Raw genomic sequence first — 21,673 nt, forward strand, 5'->3', positions numbered from 1 at the left:
AAAGTTTAATTGGTCTTCATCAGTCCAGTTTGAGATCTTCATCACAGACATCATTTTTAACTGTGGACATTCAGTATTTTGACTTGAATGTCCACAAAATGTGACAAAAACTAAATGTGAGGATGTTCCTGCAGCTTCTAACAAAAAAAAGTTTAAATCTGTGGTGTCAGAGTTCAGAGTCTCTTCGCAGAAACTCACTTGAGAAGTTTGTCTCGTTTCTTGTTGAATTGTTCGCTGTCAGCGTTGAACGGGAAGCCGTTAAAGAGACGCAGGTTCTTCTTTATCGTGGCCATCTGAGAAAAGAGCACAGTGACGGTTGATCCGACGGGAGCTCAGGTTTGGAACTGTCACTTCTGTTGCACGTTGACCCTGCTGGTCCACCGTATGTTTGAAACTACTGAAGCTAAAGCAGAGATCCTAACTGTTGGTCAGGGACACTCAAAGACAGCACTTTGATGGCATCCTCATGAGGTCATTTAGTGACAGACCCAGCAGGCTGTCTGTATGTGTGCAGATTTAATTCAGATAGTAACATTACTGATGTGAGGATCACATGTGGCCTCAATGAGCTGTTTGTCCTGAATCTGAAGCTCAGTCCGGTCTCAAACATCTCGGGCTCCGTCATTCCTCAGCCAAAGATGGCAAACAGGTTTCTGCTCAACTTTCTCTACAGCCACTTAAAGAAATGTGCTAGGTTAGTTCCTGTGGAGTGGATTTACCTGTTCTGTCAGTTCTCTTTAACTATTGTGCTTCATTCAGAGTTACACTGAGAAATACGTGGAGTTTCTGTGTAATCAGTCACATTTATCCAAAAAAAAGTCCAGTGTAAACTTCCAGTTACTTTAAAGGTTAAAGGTCAGCAATTGTTTGCACCTTCCCCGGCCTGTCGAACAGGATGGCGTGCAGAGGTTTCAGGTCAGCAGGTTTCATCTTAGTGATCTGGAAGCTGGTGCGGGGAATGTCTCCTAGTTTGTCTCCGCTGCCTGAAAAAGACCAGTGTAGAGTCACAGTAAAGGATCAATCTCCCGTTTTAAACCATCATGGAACAATAACCGGCGATTGCACGTCAGAGTGTAAAGGGTGAACAAACTACAGTTCCATCTTTAATCAACAAACCGCCCACTTCAAAAAATAAAACTGCATTCAGGTGGTGGTGTGTTAAATATTTACCATCTCCAATCTTGAGCTTCTCCCTTTGTTTGGGCGCCTGGAAATCAAGCCTCTCGACTGTTTTCTTTGTCCGTTTGCCCTCAATGATTTCACCAACGACTGCAACGACAGCGACAACAGAAAAAGTAAAGCAGAAACTCTTTTCCTGTAAATACTGTAAACGTCCCAGCACAACACACACAAGCAGAACATACAGATTCTACAACAACTGGGATTGAACCGGTAACAGCATTACTTTACCAGGTCGTTTGTTGCGGCTCTTGTTCGGACCGGTCTGGTCCTCCTGTGACGTCTGCTGCTGGTCCTCCATCTCTTCCTCCGCCACGTCGCTCATGTCTGCTTCAGTCTGTCAGTCCGTCCTGACAGCAGGGAGATGAACACGCTGACATCAGCACCACACAACAGATTCATTTATAAAGTGTCCTGTCCAATAACATGGGCCCTGTGTGTGTGTGTTTGGTTGTTTAGGGGCCATATACGGACACACACGTGTCAGTGTAATTTCATTGTGTTGTTCTTCTAATCTGTGTTATTAGTCAAAGTGCCTCAGACAGGACCTGATCCAACTCAGCTCCAGATGGAAGCAGTGTCTTACTAAAATTAACCTGTTCTGCCTCTCAGCCCTCTGTAGACCGGGACAGGACCAGGACAGGGACAGGACCGGGACAGGACTAGGACAGGACCAGGACAGGACCAGGACCGGGACAGGACTAGGACAGGACCAGGACAGGACCAGGACCGGGACAGGACTAGGACAGGACCGGGACAGGGACAGGACTAGGACAGGACCAGGACAGGACCAGGACCAGGACCGGGACCCTGGTCCACCTCTGATCCGTTCACTGAACCTGTCCGGTGTTCTGGACGGTGCTGACTCAGTTCGTACTAAAACAGGTTGTTAGTTGGTGTTGGAAGATTTTAAAATAATCCGAGTTATGCACCCGGTCGGCCGCTGTTAATCGGGAATATCGGGAGTTTTCCGTGACCCTGGCCGGTGTTCGGTCCCGTCCTGGCGGGACGGTTCTTTCATGATAAACGTGTGTGTTGGCGCGCTGTAGCTGAGATGTTAGCTTCGGTTAGCCGGGACCGAGAGCCCAGCTCCGGCCAAAGCCGTGCCGGGCTCCCGGGGCGGCTCGGCCCGGTGCCGGTCGGTGAGCGGCCGCTCACCTGGAGCCGCCGAGCTCGCGGACCGGACCGGACGGTGCCGTTAACCGGCGGACGGAGGTCGGTTAGCCGCTGACGCTAGCTCTGACGTTAGCTGTATTCCGTTAGTGACGTTCACTCACGGCGGGGCCGGAACTGCGACAGAAGCGGCTTCGGGAGCCGAGCTGGCCGGCCGGAGCGACGAGGCGGGTCCGGTTCTGGGTGTCCGGAGCCGGCTGGGTTCGGCAGAGCAGCGTCTCCTTCACGGAGCTCCACAGCCAGTGTTTCGTTTTGTGATGGCGGTTTCTGGAGGGGCGGGATTACTGCTGCGTCCGCCGATTGGACCGGGGGCTGATGACGCGGCTGAGTCTCGTGTTGTTACTGGCTGATCGACGGCCGTTAACGTTCCCATCACCGCCTCCTTCCGTTGCCAAGGGTAACATGGACATAAAAAAGCCGCCATTAAAAGTTTAGATTTTTTAAATAAACTCGTTAAAGTTTGAAAACATTAAATTCAAACTGCTGGTCAACGTTAAAGCTGAACTTAATCAGACCAGCAGTCAACCTGAGTTTACTTTATCTGGTTAAAACTCAGATTGGTTCATTTTGAGGACAGGGCAAAAAATCTACATTCATAAAACAACACAACCCACAACAGTATGGGCAACAAAGGTTCTGAAAATCTGATGATTAAGGGTTGATTAAGGTCCCGTTTCTGAAGTCAAATCTAAAACTTAAATGTATAATTAGAGCAGAAAGCTGAAAAAACTCATCTTGGGCCCATTTGTAAACAGTTCTAACCAGAATGTCCGTGATCAGCACCAACATGAACTGTCATCAGGCTGAACAGGAGAAAATTCACACGGTGGCGCTGAGCATCGTTTTCATTTGTTGCCTAGCAGCAGCATCCAGCTGCTCCGTATGGAGGGTGATTAATGCCACAAGGCAGTCAGAGGCGTAACATCTCTTGGTTTACTTTACTGCCAATATTTCCTGATGGAAATCTCATGAATAATCCAAATGTGGATTAATCTGACGCAGAACGCAGCAGTTTGATTAATCGAGTTATCAGCTCACATCATGATTAGACTGCATACTGTATTATACTGTATAATCTGCAGCCTATGGTTTATAAAAAAGGACTCTGTTGTCAGTGAGGAGAAGTGAGGTGAGTTTATTGTGTTGACAGAATAAAGAGCTGATTTTTCATCATTACTGAGCAGAACTCCTGATCAGATAAAGACAGAAACGACCCAAACAGAGAGGAAGGAAACCTTCAGAGTGAGTTTTTAAGTAGTTCTTGTTTTCTGAGTCTGAACTGATCAGGCAGAATCAGATGAGTCTGAATGTGAGGAGAGTTTTTATACATGAAAAACAGAAAGGGATTCAAAGGGCAGTCTTTTCCTCAGTGTGACATGAATTATTCCTCATACTTTCCTCCACACTATTTTAAAACCTCACCGCGAATCCCAGAGAGCTGAATTCAGGAGCTGCCGCCTCCTTCAGTCCAGATGATCTGACACGGAGTTGATGTTTATTCTCCATCTTTGTCGTCATGCAATTGTCTCTGCTGATTCGGCTCAGGAGGCGACTTTACCTGAAGAAATGTGGAGTTTCCATCTAAGACAGATGTTCAGGATCCTCCTCAGTTAGATCAGGTAGGACTGAAAGAGTCACCAGAGAAATTCTGTCACTTCTGCGTGTCGTTTACATGATGTCAGTAATTATTCATAATTAGTGTTGTTGTCTCAGTTCAAATTAAAAAGAAGAGATTTGACGTCCTGAGGGGACATGAAACGTCTCTGCTGTTGAACTGAGATATAATGAGCTCAGTCCTTAAAACAGAGAAACTAGAAGATGAGATCCTCAACAAGGCCTCTGACTGAATTGTGGACATCACAGAGAAGATTTTTGTGTGGAAAATGTCTGAGTTGAACTCATTTAGACATCTTATTCATTTCATTGGATTCTGTTATTGTTCATTACAGCTACCAAAGATGAACATGGATATTAATGGCAGTATGACTTTTATTTCTGTTTAATCTGATGAATTTATCTCAAATACAACCTGGATTTAATAAATATGTTTGAGTTTGGACTTCACAGACAGGCTGTTTGTTTGTCCTCATGTAATATTCAGGGTGGGAGAATCAGTGGGACAGTTGGACAGAGACAGAGACACGAAGGAAAGGGAATGAATGATTACAGGAACAGGAGCGTTAATCCATTAATTAGGTGAAGCAGCTAAAATATTTAAATGCAGACCGTTTGTCTGTCCTCGTGGAGCTCTGTCTGTCTGTCTCTTTGGAGCTCTGTCTGTCTGTCTGTCTGTCTGTCTGTCTGTCTGTCTGTCTGTCTGTCTGTCTGTCTGTCTGTCGGTCTGTCTGTCTGTCTCTGTGGAGCTCTGTCTGTCTGTCTGTCCGTCCCTGTGGAGCTCTGTCTGTCTGTCTGTCCCCGTGGAGCTCTGTCTGTCTGTCTGTCTGTCTCTGTGGAGCTCTGTCTGTCTGTCTGTCTGTCTGTCTGTCTGTCTGTCTCTGTGGAGCTCTGTCTGTCTGTCTGTCTGTCTGTCTGTCTGTCTCTGTGGAGCTCTGTCTGTCTGTCTGTCCGTCCCTGTGGAGCTCTGTCTGTCTGTCTGTCCCGTGGAGCTCTGTCTGTCTGTCTGTCTGTCTGTCTCTGTGGAGCTCTGTCTGTCTGTCTGTCCCCGTGGAGCTCTGTCTGTCTGTCTGTCCCCGTGGAGCTCTGTCTGTCTGTCTGTCCCCGTGGAGCTCTGTCTGTCTGTCTGTCTGTCTGTCTCTGTAGAACTCTGTCTGTCTGTCTGTCTGTCTGTCTCTGTGGAGCTCTGTCTGTCTGTCTGTCCCCGTGGAGCTCTGTCTGTCTGTCTGTCTCTGTAGAGCTCCGTCTGTCTGTCTGTCTCTGTGGAGCTCTGTCTGTCTGTCTGTCTGTCCCTGTGGAGCTCTGTCTGTCTGTCTGTCTGTCTCTGTAGAGCTCTGTCTGTCTGTCTCTGTGGAGCTCTGTCTGTCTGTCTGTCTGTTTGTCTGTCTGTCCCCGTGGAGCTCTGTCTGTCTCCGTGGAGATCTGTCTGTCTGTCTGTCTCTGTGGAGCTCTGTCTGTCTGTCTGTCCCTGTGGAGCTCTGTCTGTCTGTCTGTCCCCGTGGAGCTCTGTCTGTCTGTCTGTCTCCATGGAGATCTGTCTGTCTGTCTGTCTCTGTGGAGATCTGTCTGTTTGTCTGTCTGTCTCTGTGGCGATCTATCTGTCTGTCTGTCTCTGTGGAGCTCTGTCTGTCTGTCTGTCTGTCTCTGTGGAGCTCTGTCTGTCTGTCTGTCTCTGTGGAGCTCTGTCTGTCTGTCTGTCTCCGTGGAGCTCTGTCTGTTTGTCTGTCTGTCTCTGTGGCGATCTATCTGTCTGTCTGTCTCTGTGGAGCTCTGTCTGTCTCCATGGAGATCTGTCTGTCTGTCTGTCTCCGTGGAGATCTGTCTGTCTGTCTGTCTGTCTCTGTGGCGATCTATCTGTCTGTCTGTCTCTGTGGAGCTCTGTCTGTCTCCATGGAGATCTGTCTGTCTGTCTGTCTCCGTGGAGATCTGTCTGTTTGTCTGTCTGTCTCTGTGGCGATCTATCTGTCTGTCTGTCTCTGTGGAGCTCTGTCTGTCTCCGTGGAGATCTGTCTGTCTGTCTGTCTGTCTCTCTTCTAACACCATTAGAACTGCACCATAAGACGAAATGAGTATTTTTCTTCCTGTTGGATGAGCAGCTCTATCTGTGACTCCCCCCAGCACCTCCACCATGAGCCTTCCCTCCTCCAACTCGCTGGTGGGGGCGGAGTCCTACAGTCACAGCTCCTCCCCGAGTCTCTGGACTCCAGTGTTTTCTTCAGCGACCCTCTGGACTTCTTCATCATCAACGTAGGAGGAAGTCGGTAAATTCTGTCCCAGGAGCTGCTGTGTCCCACCCGGAGACCCGGCTGGAAAATGGCCTCTGCAGTCGGGACTCGGCGCTCGACCTCTGCGATGACGCCGACTTCCGAGAGAACGAGTTCTTCTTCGATCGCAACTCTCAGACCTTCCAGTAGGTGGCGACACCTCCCTGAACCCAACTCCTTCCAAAAATGCTGTAAATGTACGAAAACAGAACAACAATAGAAGTTCAGCTTCATGACAGCTGTAATAAAACTGCACTATGACGGCAGGACAAAAATTTTACAGCTGTAACAACACAACTACCACGGCAACAGCTGCACTACAACATAACAGCCCAGCGACACGACCAAGAGCTGCAGCAGCTGCATGTCTGCAGGCTGCGGCACAGAAACACCTGATGCTGAGGCGTTCATTTGCCCTTTAGGGTTCACTCCTCGTAGACTTGCAGACTCATCTCGACCCACTTCAGCTCCTGAGATGTAACCCTGAGGTCCTTGTTGGACAGAATTTACCCGTCTCTCTGTGTTTGTGCCGACAGGTATGTGATGAACTTCTACCGGACGGGTCACCTTCACGTCCGGGAGGAGCTCTGTGAGATCTCCTTCCTCCAGGAGATCGAGTACTGGGGCATTGACGAGCTTCGTATCAACCCTTGCTGCCGTGAGCGTTACTACCGTCGCAAGGAGCAGAAGGAGACCGCCGATGTACAGCAGGGGGTTGAGGCCGACGACGGTGATGAGGATTTTGTGGGCGCCATCTGCCCGGCTCTCCGTCGACGCCTTTGGGACCTTCGGAGAAGCCGGAATCGTCGCGAGCTGCTCGTACCTTGGCTCACTGTCCTCTTCTTTGTGGTGGTGTCGGTTATCAACATGGTGCTCATCTCGCTGGACCTTGAGGAGGACTTTGGGGTGAGCGGTCCAGGTGCTGACGCCCGTTGCTGCTCGATGCTCTGGAGTACGTTTGTGTGGTTTGGTTCACGGGAGAGCTGACGCTCCGGTTCCTCTGCGTGAGGGACAAGTGTCGGTTCAGCCGGAGCGTTCCCAACATCATCGACCTGCTGGCCATCCTGCCCTTCTACGTGACGCTGGCCGTGGAGAGTCTCCGCGGAGGAAGCACGGAGCTGGAGAACGTGGGCCGAGTGGTGCAGGTGCTCCGGCTCCTCAGGTCCCTCCGGATGCTGAAGCTGGGACGGCACTCCACAGGTGAACACAGCAATCCGGTTCGGTCCACGACTTTAAGGGCCAGTTTGGGACGATCAGGGGGTCCCTCCTCCTCACTTTATTGTAGTGGGACGTCCTCTTTAATTGTGTCTATGGAAACGTCCCTCCTCCTCACTTTATTGTAGTCTATGGAAACGTCCCTCCTCCTTTTATTGTAGTCTATGGGAAAACGTCTCCTCCTACTTTATTGTAGTCTATGGGGAAAACGTCCCTCCTCTTTTTATTGTAGTCTATGGGAAAACGTCCCTCCTCCTCACTTTATTGAAGTCTATGGGAAAACGTCCCTCCTCACTTTATTGTAGTCTATGGGAAAACGTCCCTCCTCCTCACTTTATTGAAGTCTATGGGAAAACGTCCCTCCTCCTCACTTTATTGTAGTCTATGGGAAAACGTCCCTCCTCCTCACTTTATTGAAGTCTATGGGAAAACGTCCCTCCTCCTCACTTTATTGAAGTCTATGGGAAAACGTCCCTCCTCCTCACTTTATATTGTAGTCTATGGGAAAACGTCCCTCCTCCTCACTTATATTGTAGTCTATGGGAAAACGTCCATCCTTCTCCTTTATATTGTAGTCTATGGGAAAACGTCCCTCCTCCTCACTTTATTGTAGTCTATGGGAAAACGTCCCTCCTCCTCACTTTATTGTAGTCTATGGGAAAACGTCCCTCCTCACTTTATTGAAGTCTATGGGAAAACGTCCCTCCTCCTCACTTTATTGTAGTCTATGGGAAAACGTCCCTCCTCCTTTTATTGAAGTCTATGGGAAAACGTCCCTCCTCCTTTATATTGAAGTCTATGGGAAAACGCCTCCTCCTTTATATTGAAGTCTATGGGAAAACGTCTCCCTCACTTTATTTAGTCTATGGGAAAACGTCCCTCCTCCTCCTTTATTGTAGTCTATGGGAAACGTCCCTCCTCCCACTTTATTGAAGTCTATGGGAAAAGTCCCCCTCCTCACTTATTGTAGTCTATGGAAAACGTCCTCCTCCTTTATATTGAAGTCTATGGGAAAAACGTCCCTCCTCCTCACTTTATTGTAGTCTATGGGAAAACGTCCCCCTCTCCTTTATATTGAAGTCTATGGGAAACGTCCTCCTCCTCACTTATATTGTAGTCTATGGGAAACGTCCATCCTCCTCCTTTATATTGTAGTCTATGGGAAAACGTCCCTCCTCCTCCTTTATATTGTAGTCTATGGGAAAATGTCCCCTCCTCCTACTTTATTGAAGTCTATGGGAAAACGTCCCTCCTCCTCACTTTATTGTAGTCTATGGGAAAACGCCCTCCTCCTCACTATATTGAAGTCTATGGGAAAACGTCCCTCCTCCTCCTTTATATTGTAGTCTATGGGAAAACGTCCCTCTTCCTCACTTTATTGTAGTCTATGGGAAAACGTCCCTCCTCCTCACTTATATTGAAGTCTATGGGAAAACGTCCCTCCTCCTCCTTTATATTGTAGTCTATGGGAAAACGTCCTCCTCCTACTTTATTGTAGTCTATGGGAAAGAGTCCCTCCTCCTCACTTATATTGAAGTCTATGGGAAAACCTCCTCCTCACTTTATTGTAGTCTATGGGAAAACGTCCATCCTCCTCTTTATTATTGTAGTCTATGGGAAAACGTCCCTCCTCCTTTAATATTGTGTCTATGGGAAAACGTCCCCCCTCCTCACTTTATTGAAGTCTATGGGAAAACGCTCCTCCTCACTTTATTGTAGTCTATGGGAAAACGTCCCTCTCCTCACTTATATTGAAGTCTATGGGAAAAGTCCCTCCTCCTCCTTTATATTGTAGTCTATGGGAAAACGTCCCTCCTCCTCACTTTATTGTAGTCTATGGGAAAAGCGTCCCTCCTCCTCACTTATATTGAAGTCTATGGGAAAACGTCCCTCCTCCTCTCTTATTGAAGTCTATGGGAAAACGTCCCTCCTCTCACTTATATTGTAGTCTATGGGAAAACGTCCCCCTCCTCACTTATGAAGTCTATGGGAAAACGTCCCTCTCCCCCTTTATATTGTAGTCTATGGGAAAACGTCCCTCCTCCTCACTTTATTGAAGTCTATGGGAAAAGTCCCTTCTCCTCACTTTATTGAAGTCTATGGGAAACGTCCCTCCTCCTTATATTGAAGTCTATGGGAAAACGTCCCTCCTCCTCACTTTATTGAAGTCTATGGGAAAACGTCCCTCCTCCTTTATATTGAAGTCTATGGGAAAACGTCCCTCCTCCTCACTTTATTGAAGTCTATGGGAAAACGTCCCTCCTCCTCACTTTATTGTAGTCTATGGGAAAACGTCCCTCCTCCTCACTTTATTGAAGTCTATGGGAAAACGTCCCTCCTCCTCACTTTATTGAAGTCTATGGGAAAACGTCCCTCCTCCTCACTTTATTGAAGTCTATGGGAAAACGTCCCTCCTCCTCACTTTATTGAAGTCTAGGGGAAACGTCCCTCTCCTCACTTTTATTGTAGTCTATGGGAAAACGTCCCTCCTCCTCACTTATATTGTAGTCTATGGGGAAAACGTCCATCCTTCCTCCTTTATATTGTAGTCTATGGGAAACGTCCCTCCTCCTCACTTTATTGTAGTCTATGGGGAAAACGTCCCTCCTCCTCACTTATTGTAGTCTATGGGAAAACGTCCCTCCTCCTCACTTTATTGGTCTATGGGAAAACGTCCCTCCTCCTCCTTTATATTGTAGTCTATGGGAAAACGTCCCTCCTCCTCACTTATTGAAGTCTATGGGAAAACGTCCCTCCTCCTCACTTTATTGTAGTCTATGGGAAAACTCCTCTCCTTTATATTGAAGTTATGGGAAAACGTCCCTCCTCCTCACTTATTGTAGTCTATGGGAAAGCGTCCCTCCTCCTCCTTTTATATTGAAGTCTATGGGGAAAGACGTCCCTCCTCCTCACTTATATTGTAGTCTATGGGAAAACGTCCATCCTCCTCCTTTATATTGTAGTCTATGGGAAAACGTCCCTCCTCCTCCTTATATTGTAGTCTATGGGAAAATGTCCCTCCTCCTCACTTTATTGAAGTCTATGGGAAAACGTCCCTCCTCCTCACTTTATTGTAGTCTATGGGAAAACGTCCCTCCTCCTCACTTATATTGAAGTCTATGGGAAAACGTCCCTCCTCCTCCTTTATATTGTAGTCTATGGGAAAACGTCCCTCCTCCTCACTTTATTGTAGTCTATGGGAAAACGTCCCTCCTCCTCACTTATATTGAAGTCTATGGGAAACGTCCCTCCTCCTCCTTTATATTGTAGTCTATGGGAAAACGTCCCTCCTCCTCACTTTATTGTAGTCTATGGGAAAAGCGTCCCCTCCTCTCACTTATATGAAGTCTATGGGAAAACGTCCCTCCCTCCTCACTTATATTGTAGTCTATGGGAAAACGTCCATCCTCCTCCTTTATATTGTAGTCTATGGGAAAACGTCCCTCCTCCTCCTTTATATGTAGTCTATGGGAAAACGTCCCTCCTCCTCACTTTATTGTAGTCTATGGGAAAACGTCCCTCTCCTCACTTTATTGTAGTCTATGGGAAAACGTCCCTCCTCCTCACTTATATTGAAGTCTATGGGAAAACGTCCCTCCTCCTCCTTTATATTGTAGTCTATGGGAAAACGTCCCTCCTCCTCACTTTATTGAAGTCTATGGGAAAACGTCCCTCCTCCTCACTTTATTGTAGTCTATGGGAAAACGTCCCTCCTCCTCACTTTATTGTAGTCTATGGGAAAACGTCCCTCCTCCTCCTTTATATTGTAGTCTATGGGAAAAGCGTCCCTCCTCCTCACTTATATTGAAGTCTATGGGAAAACGTCCCTCCTCCTCACTTTATTGAAGTCTATGGGAAAACGTCCCTCCTCCTCACTTATATTGTAGTCTATGGGAAAACGTCCCTCCTCCTCACTTATGTTGAAGTCTATGGGAAAACGTCCCTCCTCCTCCTTTATATTGTAGTCTATGGGAAAACGTCCCTCCTCCTCACTTTATTGAAGTCTATGGGAAAACGTCCCTCCTCCTCACTTTATTGAAGTCTATGGGAAAACGTCCCTCCTCCTTTATATTGAAGTCTATGGGAAAACGTCCCTCCTCCTCACTTTATTGAAGTCTATGGGAAAACGTCCCTCCTCCTTTATATTGAAGTCTATGGGAAAACGTCCCTCCTCCTCACTTTATTGAAGTCTATGGAAAACGTCCCTCCTCCTCCTTTATATTGAAGTCTATGGGAAAACATCCCTCCTCCTCACTTTATTGAAGTCGTGATGGGAAAACGTCCCTCCTCCTCCTTTATATTGTAGTCTATGGGAAAACGTCCCTCCTCCTCCTTTATATTGAAGTCTATGGGAAAACGTCCCTCCTCCTCACTTTATTGTAGTCTATGGGAAAACGTCCCTCCTCCTCACTTATATTGTAGTCTATGGGAAAACGTCCCTCCTCCTCACTTATATTGTAGTCTATGGGAAACGGTCCCCCTCCTCACTTTATTGTAGTCTATGGGAAAACGTCCCTCCTCCTCCTTTATATTGTAGTCTATGGGAAAACGTCCCTCCTCCTCACTTTATTGAAGTCTATGGGAAAACGTCCCTCCTCCTCACTTTATTGTAGTCTATGGGAAAACGTCCCTCCTCCTTTATATTGAAGTCTATGGAAAACGTCCCTCCTCCTCACTTTATTGTAGTCTATGGGAAAACGTCCCTCCTCCTCCTTTATATTGTAGTCTATGGAAAACGTCCCTCCTCCTCACTTATATTGTAGTCTATGGGAAAACGTCCATCCTCCTCCTTTATATTGTAGTCTATGGGAAAACGTCCCTCCTCCTCCTTTATATTGTAGTCTATGGGAAAATGTCCCTCCTCCTCACTTTATTGAAGTCTATGGGAAAACGTCCCTCCTCTCTCACTTTATTGTAGTCTATGGGAAAACGTCCCTCCTCCTCACTTATATTGAAGTCTATTGGGAAAACGTCCCTCCTCCTCCTTTATATTGTAGTCTATGGGAAAACGTCCCTCCTCCTCACTTTATTGTAGTCTATGGGAAAACGTCCCTCCTCCTCACTTATATTGAAGTCTATGGGAAAACGTCCCTCCTCCTCCTTTATATTGTAGTCTATGGGAAAACGTCCCTCCTCCTCACTTTATTGTAGTCTATGGGAAAGCGTCCCTCCTCCTCACTTATATTGAAGTCTATGGGAAAACGTCCCTCCTCCTCACTTATATTGTAGTCTATGGGAAAACGTCCATCCTCCTCCTTTATATTGTAGTCTATGGGAAAACGTCCCTCCTCCTTTATATTGTAGTCTATGGGAAAACGTCCCTCCTCCTCACTTTATTGAAGTCTATGGGAAAACGTCCCTCCTCCTCACTTTATTGTAGTCTATGGGAAACGTCCCTCCTCCTCACTTATATTGAAGTCTATGGGAAAACGTCCCTCCTCCTCCTTTATATTGTAAGTCTATTGGGAAAACGTCCCTCCTCCTCACTGTTATTGTAGTCTATGGGAAAAGCGTCCCTCCTCCTCACTTATATTGAAGTCTATGGGAAAAACGTCCCTCCTCTCACTTTATTGGAAGTCTATGGGAAAAGTCCCTCCTCCTCCCTTATATTGTAGTCTATGGGAAAACGTCCCTCCTCCTCACTTATGTTGAAGTCTATGGGAAAACGTCCCTCCTCCTCCTTTATATTGTGTCTATGGAAAACCGTCCCTCCTCCTCACTTTATTGAAGTCTAATGGGAAACGTCCCTCCTCCTCACTTTATGAAGTCTATGGAAAACGTCCCTCCTCCTTTATATTGAAGGTACTATGGGAAAACGTCCCTCCTCCTCACTTTATTGAAGTCTATGGGGAAAACGTCCTCCTCCTTTAATATTAAGTCTATGGAAAACGTCCTCCTCCTCACTTTATTGAAGTCTATTGAAAACGTCCTCTCCTCCTTTATATTGAAGTCTAGGGGAAAAAACGTCCCTCCTCCTCACTTTATTGAAGTCTATGGGAAAACGTCCCTCCTCCTCCTTTATATTGTAGTCTATGGGAAAACGTCCCTCCTCCTCCTTTATATTGAAGTCTATGGGAAAACGTCCCTCCTCCTCACTTTATTGTAGTCTATGGAAAACGTCCCTCCTCCTCACTTTATTGTAGTCTATGGTAAAACGTCCCTCCTCCTCCTTATATCTGTAGTCTATGGGAAAACGTCCCTCCTCCTCCTTTATATTGAAGTCTATGGGAAAACGTCCCTCCTCCTCACTTTATTGTAGTCTATGGGAAAACGTCCCTCCTCCTTTATATTGAAGTCTATGGGAAAAACGTCCCTCCTCCTCACTTATTGTAGTCTATGGGAAAGACGTCCCTCCTCCTCCTTTATATTGAAGTCTATGGGAAAACGTCCCTCCTCCTCACTTTATATTGTAGTCTATGGGAAAACGTCCATCCTCCTCCTTTATATTGTAGTCTATGGGAAAACGTCCCTCCTCCTCCTTTATATTGTAGTCTATGGGAAAATGTCCCTCCTCCTCACTTTATTGAAGTCTATGGGAAAACGTCCCTCCTCCTCACTTTATTGTAGTCTATGGGAAAACGTCCCTCCTCCTCACTTATATTGAAGTCTATGGGAAAAAGTCCCTCCTCCTCCTTTATATTGTAGTCTATGGGAAAACGTCCCTCCTCCTCACTTTATTGTAGTCTATGGGAAAAACGTCCCTCCTCCTCACTTATATTGAAGTCTATGGGAAAACGTCCCTCCTCCTCCTTTATATTGTAGTCTATGGGAAAACGTCCCTCCCCTCACTTTATTGTAGTCTATGGGAAAAGCGTCCCTCCTCCTCACTTATATTGAAGTCTATGGGAAAACGTCCCTCCTCCTCACTTATATTGTAGTCTATGGGAAAACGTCCATCCTCCTCCTTTATATTGTAGTCTATGGGAAAACGTCCCTCCTCCTCCTTTATATTGTAGTCTATGGGAAAACGTCCCTCCTCCTCACTTTATTGAAGTCTATGGGAAAACGTCCCTCCTCCTCACTTTATTGTAGTCTATGGGAAAACGTCCCTCCTCCTCACTTATATTGAAGTCTATGGGAAAACGTCCCTCCTCCTCCTTTATATTGTAGTCTATGGGAAAACGTCCCTCCTCCTCACTTTATTGAAGTCTATGGGAAAACGTCCCTCCTCCTCACTTTATTGTAGTCTATGGGAAAAACGTCCCTCCTCCTCACTTTATTGTAGTCTATGGGAAAACGTCCCTCCTCCTCCTTTATATTGTAGTCTATGGGAAAAGCGTCCCTCCTCCTCACTTATATTGAAGTCTATGGGAAAACGTCCCTCCTCCTCACTTTATTGAAGTCTATGGGAAAACGTCCCTCCTCCTCACTTATATTGTAGTCTATGGGAAAACGTCCCTCCTCCTCACTTATGTTGAAGTCTATGGGAAAACGTCCCTCCTCCTCCTTTATATTGTAGTCTATGGGAAAACGTCCCTCCTCCTCACTTTATTGAAGTCTATGGGAAAACGTCCCTCCTCCTCACTTTATTGAAGTCTATGGGAAACGTCCCTCCTCCTTATATTGAAGTCTATGGGAAAACGTCCCTCCTCCTCACTTTATTGAAGTCTATGGGAAAACGTCCCTCCTCCTTTATATTGAAGTCTATGGGAAAACGTCCCTCCTCCTCACTTTATTGAAGTCTATGGGAAAACGTCCCTCCTCCTCCTTTATATTGAAGTCTATGGGAAAACATCCCTCCTCCTCACTTTATTGAAGTCTATGGGAAAACGTCCCTCCTCCTCCTTTATATTGTAGTCTATGGGAAAACGTCCCTCCTCCTCCCTTTATATTGAAGTCTATGGGAAAACGTCCCTCCTCCTCACTTTATTGTAGTCTATGGGAAAACGTCCCTCCTCCTCACTTATATTGTAGTCTATGGGAAAACGTCCCTCCTCCTCACTTATATTGTAGTCTATGGGAAAACGTCCCTCCTCCTCACTTTATTGTAGTCTATGGGAAAACGTCCCTCCTCCTCCTTTATATTGTAGTCTATGGGAAAACGTCCCTCCTCCTCACTTTATTGAAGTCTATGGGAAAACGTCCCTCCTCCTCACTTTATTGTAGTCTATGGGAAAACGTCCCTCCTCCTTTATATTGAAGTCTATGGGAAAACGTCCCTCCTCCTCACTTTATTGTAGTCTATGGGAAAACGTCCCTCCTCCTCCTTTATATTGAAGTCTATGGGAAAACGTCCCTCCTCCTCACTTATATTGTAGTCTATGGGAAAACGTCCATCCTCCTCCTTTATATTGTAGTCTATGGGGAAAACGTCCCTCCTCCTCCTTTATATTGTAGTCTATGGGAAAATGTCCCTCCTCCTCACTTTATTGAAGTCTATGGAAAACGTCCCTCCTCCTCACTTTATTGTAGTCTATGGGAAAACGTCCCTCCTCCTCACTTATATTGAAGTCTATGGGAAAACGTCCCTCCTCCTCCTTTATATTGTAGTCTATGGGAAAACGTCCCTCCTCCTCACTTTATTGTAGTCTATGGGAAAACGTCCCTCCTCCTCACTTATATTGAAGTCTATGGGAAAACGTCCCTCCTCCTCCTTTATATTGTAGTCTATGGGAAAACGTCCCTCCTCCTCACTTTATTGTAGTCTATGGGAAAAGCGTCCCTCCTCCTCACTTATATTGAAGTCTATGGGAAAACGTCCCTCCTCCTCACTTATATTGTAGTCTATGGGAAAACGTCCATCCTCCTCCTTTATATTGTAGTCTATGGGAAAACGTCCCTCCTCCTCCTTTATATTGTAGTCTATGGGAAAACGTCCCTCCTCCTCACTTTATTGAAGTCTATGGGAAAACGTCCCTCCTCCTCACTTTATTGTAGTCTATGGGAAAACGTCCCTCCTCCTCACTTATATTGAAGTCTATGGGAAAACGTCCCTCCTCCTCCTTTATATTGTAGTCTATGGGAAAACGTCCCTCCTCCTCACTTTATTGTAGTCTATGGGAAAAGCGTCCCTCCTCCTCACTTATATTGAAGTCTATGGGAAAACGTCCCTCCTCCTCACTTTATTGAAGTCTATGGGAAACGTCCCTCCTCCTCACTTATATTGTAGTCTATGGGAAAACGTCCCTCCTCCTCACTTATGTTGAAGTCTATGGGAAAACGTCCCTCCTCCTCCTTTATATTGTAGTCTATGGGAAAACGTCCCTCCTCCTCACTTTATTGAAGTCTATGGGAAAACGTCCCTCCTCCTCACTTTATTGAAGTCTATGGGAAAACGTCCCTCCTCCTTTATATTGAAGTCTATGGGAAAACGTCCCTCCTCCTCACTTTATTGAAGTCTATGGGAAAACGTCCCTCCTCCTTTATATTGAAGTCTATGGGAAAACGTCCCTCCTCCTCACTTTATTGAAGTCTATGGGAAAACGTCCCTCCTCCTCCTTTATATTGAAGTCTATGGGAAAACGTCCCTCCTCCTCACTTTATTGAAGTCTATGGGAAAACGTCCCTCCTCCTCCTTTATATTGTAGTCTATGGGAAAACGTCCCTCCTCCTCCTTTATATTGAAGTCTATGGGAAAACGTCCCTCCTCCTCACTTTATTGTAGTCTATGGGAAAACGTCCCTCCTCCTCACTTTATTGTAGTCTATGGGAAAACGTCCCTCCTCCTCCTTTATATTGTAGTCTATGGGAAAACGTCCCTCCTCCTCCTTTATATTGAAGTCTATGGGAAAACGTCCCTCCTCCTCACTTTATTGTAGTCTATGGGAAAACGTCCCTCCTCTTCACTTTATTGTAGTCTATGGGAAAACGTCCCTCCTCCTCCTTTATATTGTAGTCTATGGGAAAACGTCCCTCCTCCTCCTTTATATTGAAGTCTATGGGAAAACGTCCCTCCTCCTCACTTTATTGTAGTCTATGGGAAAACGTCCCTCCTCCTCACCTTTATTGTAGTCTATGGGAAACCGTCCCTCCTCCTCACTTTATTGTAGTCTATGGGAAAAGCGTCCCTCCTCCTCACTTTATTGAAGTCTATGGGAAAACGTCCCTCCTCCTCCTTTATATTGAAGTCTATGGGAAAACGTCCCTCCTCCTCCTTTATATTGTAGTCTATGGGAAAACGTCCCTCCTCCTCACTTTATTGTGGTCTATGGGAAAACGTCCCTCCTCCTCACTTTATTGTAGTCTATGGGAAAACGTCCCTCCTCCTCACTTTATTGTAGTCTATGGGAAAACGTCCCTCCTCCTCACTTATATTGAAGTCTATGGGAAAACGTCCCTCCTCCTTTATATTGAAGTCTATGGGAAAACGTCCCTCCTCCTCACTTTATTGTAGTCTATGGGAAAACGTCCCTCCTCCTCACTTATATTGAAGTCTATGGGAAAACGTCCCTCCTCCTCCTTTATATTGTAGTCTATGGGAAAACGTCCCTCCTCCTCCTTTATATTGAAGTCTATGGGAAAACGTCCCTCCTCCTCCTTTATATTGTAGTCTATGGGAAAACGTCCCTCCTCCTCACTTTATTGTAGTCTATGGGAAAACGTCCCTCCTCCTCACTTTATTGTAGTCTATGGGAAAACGTCCCTCCTCCTCCTTTATATTGTAGTCTATGGGAAAATGTCCCTCCTCCTCCTTTATATTGTAGTCTATGGGAAAACGTCCCTCCTCCTCCTTTATATTGTAGTCTATGGGAAAGAAATGACAGAGGAAGTGTGAATGAGAAAAGAGGTTACAAACAGACATGGTCTTAACAAGAGAAGGACATTTACTAAATTCTTTGGTGCTCAAAAAGGAAAGGAAGGAATTTTGGCCTCCTCACTTATATTGAAGTCTATGGGAAAACGTCCCTCCTCCTCCTTTATATTGTAGTCTATGGGAAAACGTCCCTCCTCCTCACTTTATTGTAGTCTATGGGAAAAGCGTCCCTCCTCCTCACTTATATTGAAGTCTATGGGAAAACGTCCCTCCTCCTCACTTTATTGTAGTCTATGGGAAAATGTCCCTCCTCCTCCTTTATATTGTAGTCTATGGGAAAACGTCCCTCCTCCTCCTTTATATTGTAGTCTATGGGAAAACGTCCCTCTTCCTCCTTTATATTGTAGTCTATGGGAAAACGTCCCTCCTCCTCCTTTATATTGTAGTCTATGGGAAAACGTCCCTCCTCCTCCTTTATATTGTAGTCTATGGGAAAACGTCCCTCTTCCTCCTTTATATTGAAGTAAATGGGAAAATGTCCCTCCTCCTCCCAATCAGGAGAGAGTCCAGAGCAGGTCAGATCTACCCTCTCCTCAAAATCTGGTTTCTACTGGCTTAAAAAAAACCAAGCTGGCCAATACAGAAATGACAAAGTTGAAGCTCAGACTGATGTGACGTCACTAAGCATTGACAGTCATATTAAAGAGAGGTGAGTGAATCTATATCGTTTAAAGAACTTCTGAGGACAACATAGACGAGAGACAGAAAGGAAAAAAAAAACTGATTCATACTTTTTTTCCAAGGAGTTGGAGGGAAGAGGCAGGATGTGTGTGAGACTGCCATGATGGAGTGCTTTGATGTAGATGATGATCCTTGGGCTCTGCTCATGAATTAAAGAACAGGATGTGAAAGGAGAGTTGTGTGAAAGAAGGAGAGGAAAGAAATGACAGAGGAAGTGTGAATGAGAAAAGAGGTTACAAACAGACATGGTCTTAACAAGAGAAGGACATTTACTAAATTCTTTGGTGCTCAAAAAGGAAAGGAAGGAATTTTGGCTGATATGTGATAAGATGAACTCTCTCATTTTACACAATACGCAATATTTTAAACTTCTCCAGTCTTTTATTTTGACAGATCAGCATCCATAAGAAGATATATTTGTAGTTTTAAGAACCAAAACCATCTTAGTGTGCTTAATATGGTGACATCATGGAGGACGTTCAGTCGGCCAATCTGAAGTTCAGACAGCAGTCTGAACAGTGACTTCCTCTCAATGAGACCATCATTTAACGTATTTCCCATAGACTTCAATACAATCTGACTTGAAGATGCAGGTTTAAGGCTCTTAAAACCAGAGTCCAGGTCCAGGTTCAGGAGCAGCCCGTTCTTAAATCCTTATTGTTTGAGTGTGATGATGCTTCATGTCTTTATGTCACAAACCAGAACTCTTGAATGTGTCCACAATGATATTTCAAAGTAAAAGTCTGACTCTGTCCTCCCTGAGCTCATTTCAAATCCTCCACAAACTCCACAAAATCATCCTTCCCCTCTCAGAGGAGAACGGAGAGCCGGTGAGGGCTTCTGGGTGTGAACGTCAGTGTATTTCCTCTGTGCTGCTCGTTATTTCCTCACTGAGCAGCTTCGGTCTCGGACTCAAAAGAAAAAAACCCAGATCAGATGACGACAATGTGGACAAAAGCTGTGAGAAGACAAACAGACTTGAGGATCAGCTGTTTTCTTTTGACTTCCTCTAATTATGGTTTAAAATTAGAAGACTCGTCATCTTCAGCACAGAGTGCAATTTTGTTGACTCAACCTTGCAGTATTTAAAAATAAGAGGTGGAAACTGTTGGCAGCAGCTCACACTCCTAAATTACACATTTAATCTCATTCCTTTTATGAGGAGATGAAAGTCGGAGTCCCTGCAGGCTGCACCATTCATTAAAGCCACAATCCTGATAACTCTCAGGAAGCCTCTTTATTTAGGAGCTTCAGTGTGAATCGGTGATGTCATCAGGCGGGGTTATCCTCTGGGGAGCAGGAATAGGTTCAGCATCAGTTCATCTGGGTTTTCAGGTTTGCACCTTTTGGTTCAGTCCACCATGTTTCCCATTCAGGAGGGACTCGTGTTACATCATCTCATTATTTTTCTGTGACTGAAGGCTGAACCGCTGAAACATTAACGTGTCCTCCTCAGACTGTGTTGGTGGTTGTTGCTTCATATTATTTTAATGTATCCTGGGATATGTTGGGCTGCGAAGGATCTGCCTGAATCTAACGCCATCGATCCGTCTGAGGGATGAGACCCTGAGGTGGGACAGACAGACAGTTTTCCTGATATTCCTGATTCCAGACAGTTGAAGGAAACGAGGAAACCGTTGAATTGACCTTTAACCCCTTTGTCCTCCTTTCTGTTTAGGCCTGAAGTGTCTGGGTATGACCATTGCTCAGTGCTACGAGGAAGTCGGCCTCCTGCTCCTCTTCCTGGGTGTCGGCATCTCTATCTTTGCCATGGTGGTCTTCGCTCTAGAGCACGACTTCCCTGCTACCACCTTCACCAGCGTGCCAGCAGCTTGGTGGTGGGCGACCACCTCCATGACCACGGTTGGTTACGGGGACATCCGTCCTGACACGGCCGTAGGGAAGATGCTGGCCTTCCTCTGCATCCTGTCTGGAATCCTCATCCTGTCGCTGCCCATCGCCATCATCAACGACCGTTTCTCCGCCTGCTACTTCACCCTGAAGGTGAGGGAGGCAGCGATGCGCCATGGTGAGATGCTGAAGAGGCTGGCTCGCGGCTCAGTGGCAGAGACGGGGGAAGGAGGGGGAGGGAAAGGCGTAAACCTGAGGGACGTCTACGCCAGGAGCATCCTGGAGATGTTGAGGCTACAGGGGCGGGAGAGGGCGAGCACCCGGAGCAGCGGAGGAGAAGAGCTGTGGTGGTAGAAGCAGCAGCTGACAGCGGGACCAGACTTGTCGGAGGTCACAGATGAGGAAGATACAGAAACACATCGGGTTTTAGAGCTGATGTTCCCGTCCATCCAGTGACCCTAACCTGAAGTCTTTGCTCATGAAAACAGTTAAAGGTTCCTGAATTCAAACATTTCCAGCTGCTGATCATTCATCCATTTGTGTGTGTTTTTGTATGACTTCTGACAAAACTGTGTGTAAATAATGTGAACAAATGGCACACTGAGACTTCCAGAGCTGATGAAACGACTGAAAGCCGAGTCTCCAGTCCGCCATGACAACACTATTATCACATTTGAAAATGAAAGTCAGCTGCAGCATCATGTGATTTTGAGGATCAAGAACCTCAATGAAGTATTTTAGTCAACTTAAAGCTGCAAGCAGTGATGAATGGGCCATCGCACACCTACACCCCTTGGAGGCCCCCCCGGACGCGCCGCCACCCTAACGCCTGCTTGAAACGTTTTGTTGTGAGTGTCCAATAAGTGGCGCTAGAAGACTTCCACCAATCTGATGTAATGCCATGTGGTAGTGTAGGATGTGGAGAGCACAGCCTGTAAATATC

At 46.1% G+C, this 21,673-nt stretch overlaps 2 protein-coding genes across 2 annotated transcripts; one reads left to right on the top strand and one right to left on the bottom strand.

Annotated features, from left to right (window-relative positions):
- Nucleotides 1-91: 91 nt before the first annotated feature.
- Nucleotides 92-2,619, bottom strand: LOC115045463 (protein DEK). The gene is made up of 5 exons (XM_029505156.1): nucleotides 2,457-2,619; nucleotides 1,411-1,529; nucleotides 1,171-1,269; nucleotides 874-983; nucleotides 92-293 (listed from the first exon to the last, which is right to left on the bottom strand). The coding sequence occupies exons 2-5, from the start codon at nucleotides 1,502-1,504 to the stop codon at nucleotides 195-197; spliced, it is 402 nt and encodes a 133-aa protein (XP_029361016.1). The 5' UTR covers nucleotides 1,505-1,529; nucleotides 2,457-2,619; the 3' UTR covers nucleotides 92-194.
- A 3,435-nt stretch (nucleotides 2,620-6,054) lies between these two features.
- Nucleotides 6,055-21,084, top strand: kcnv1 (potassium voltage-gated channel modifier subfamily V member 1). Its single transcript, XM_029503867.1, is given in 5 exon segments — nucleotides 6,055-6,250; nucleotides 6,253-6,376; nucleotides 6,767-7,145; nucleotides 7,148-7,430; nucleotides 20,558-21,084. Coding segments are annotated over 5 exon segments (1,509 nt in total).
- Nucleotides 21,085-21,673: the final 589 nt, after the last annotated feature.

Source organism: Echeneis naucrates, chromosome 6, assembly GCF_900963305.1.
Source record: "Echeneis naucrates chromosome 6, fEcheNa1.1, whole genome shotgun sequence".
Classification (NCBI taxonomy): domain Eukaryota; kingdom Metazoa; phylum Chordata; class Actinopteri; order Carangiformes; family Echeneidae; genus Echeneis; species Echeneis naucrates.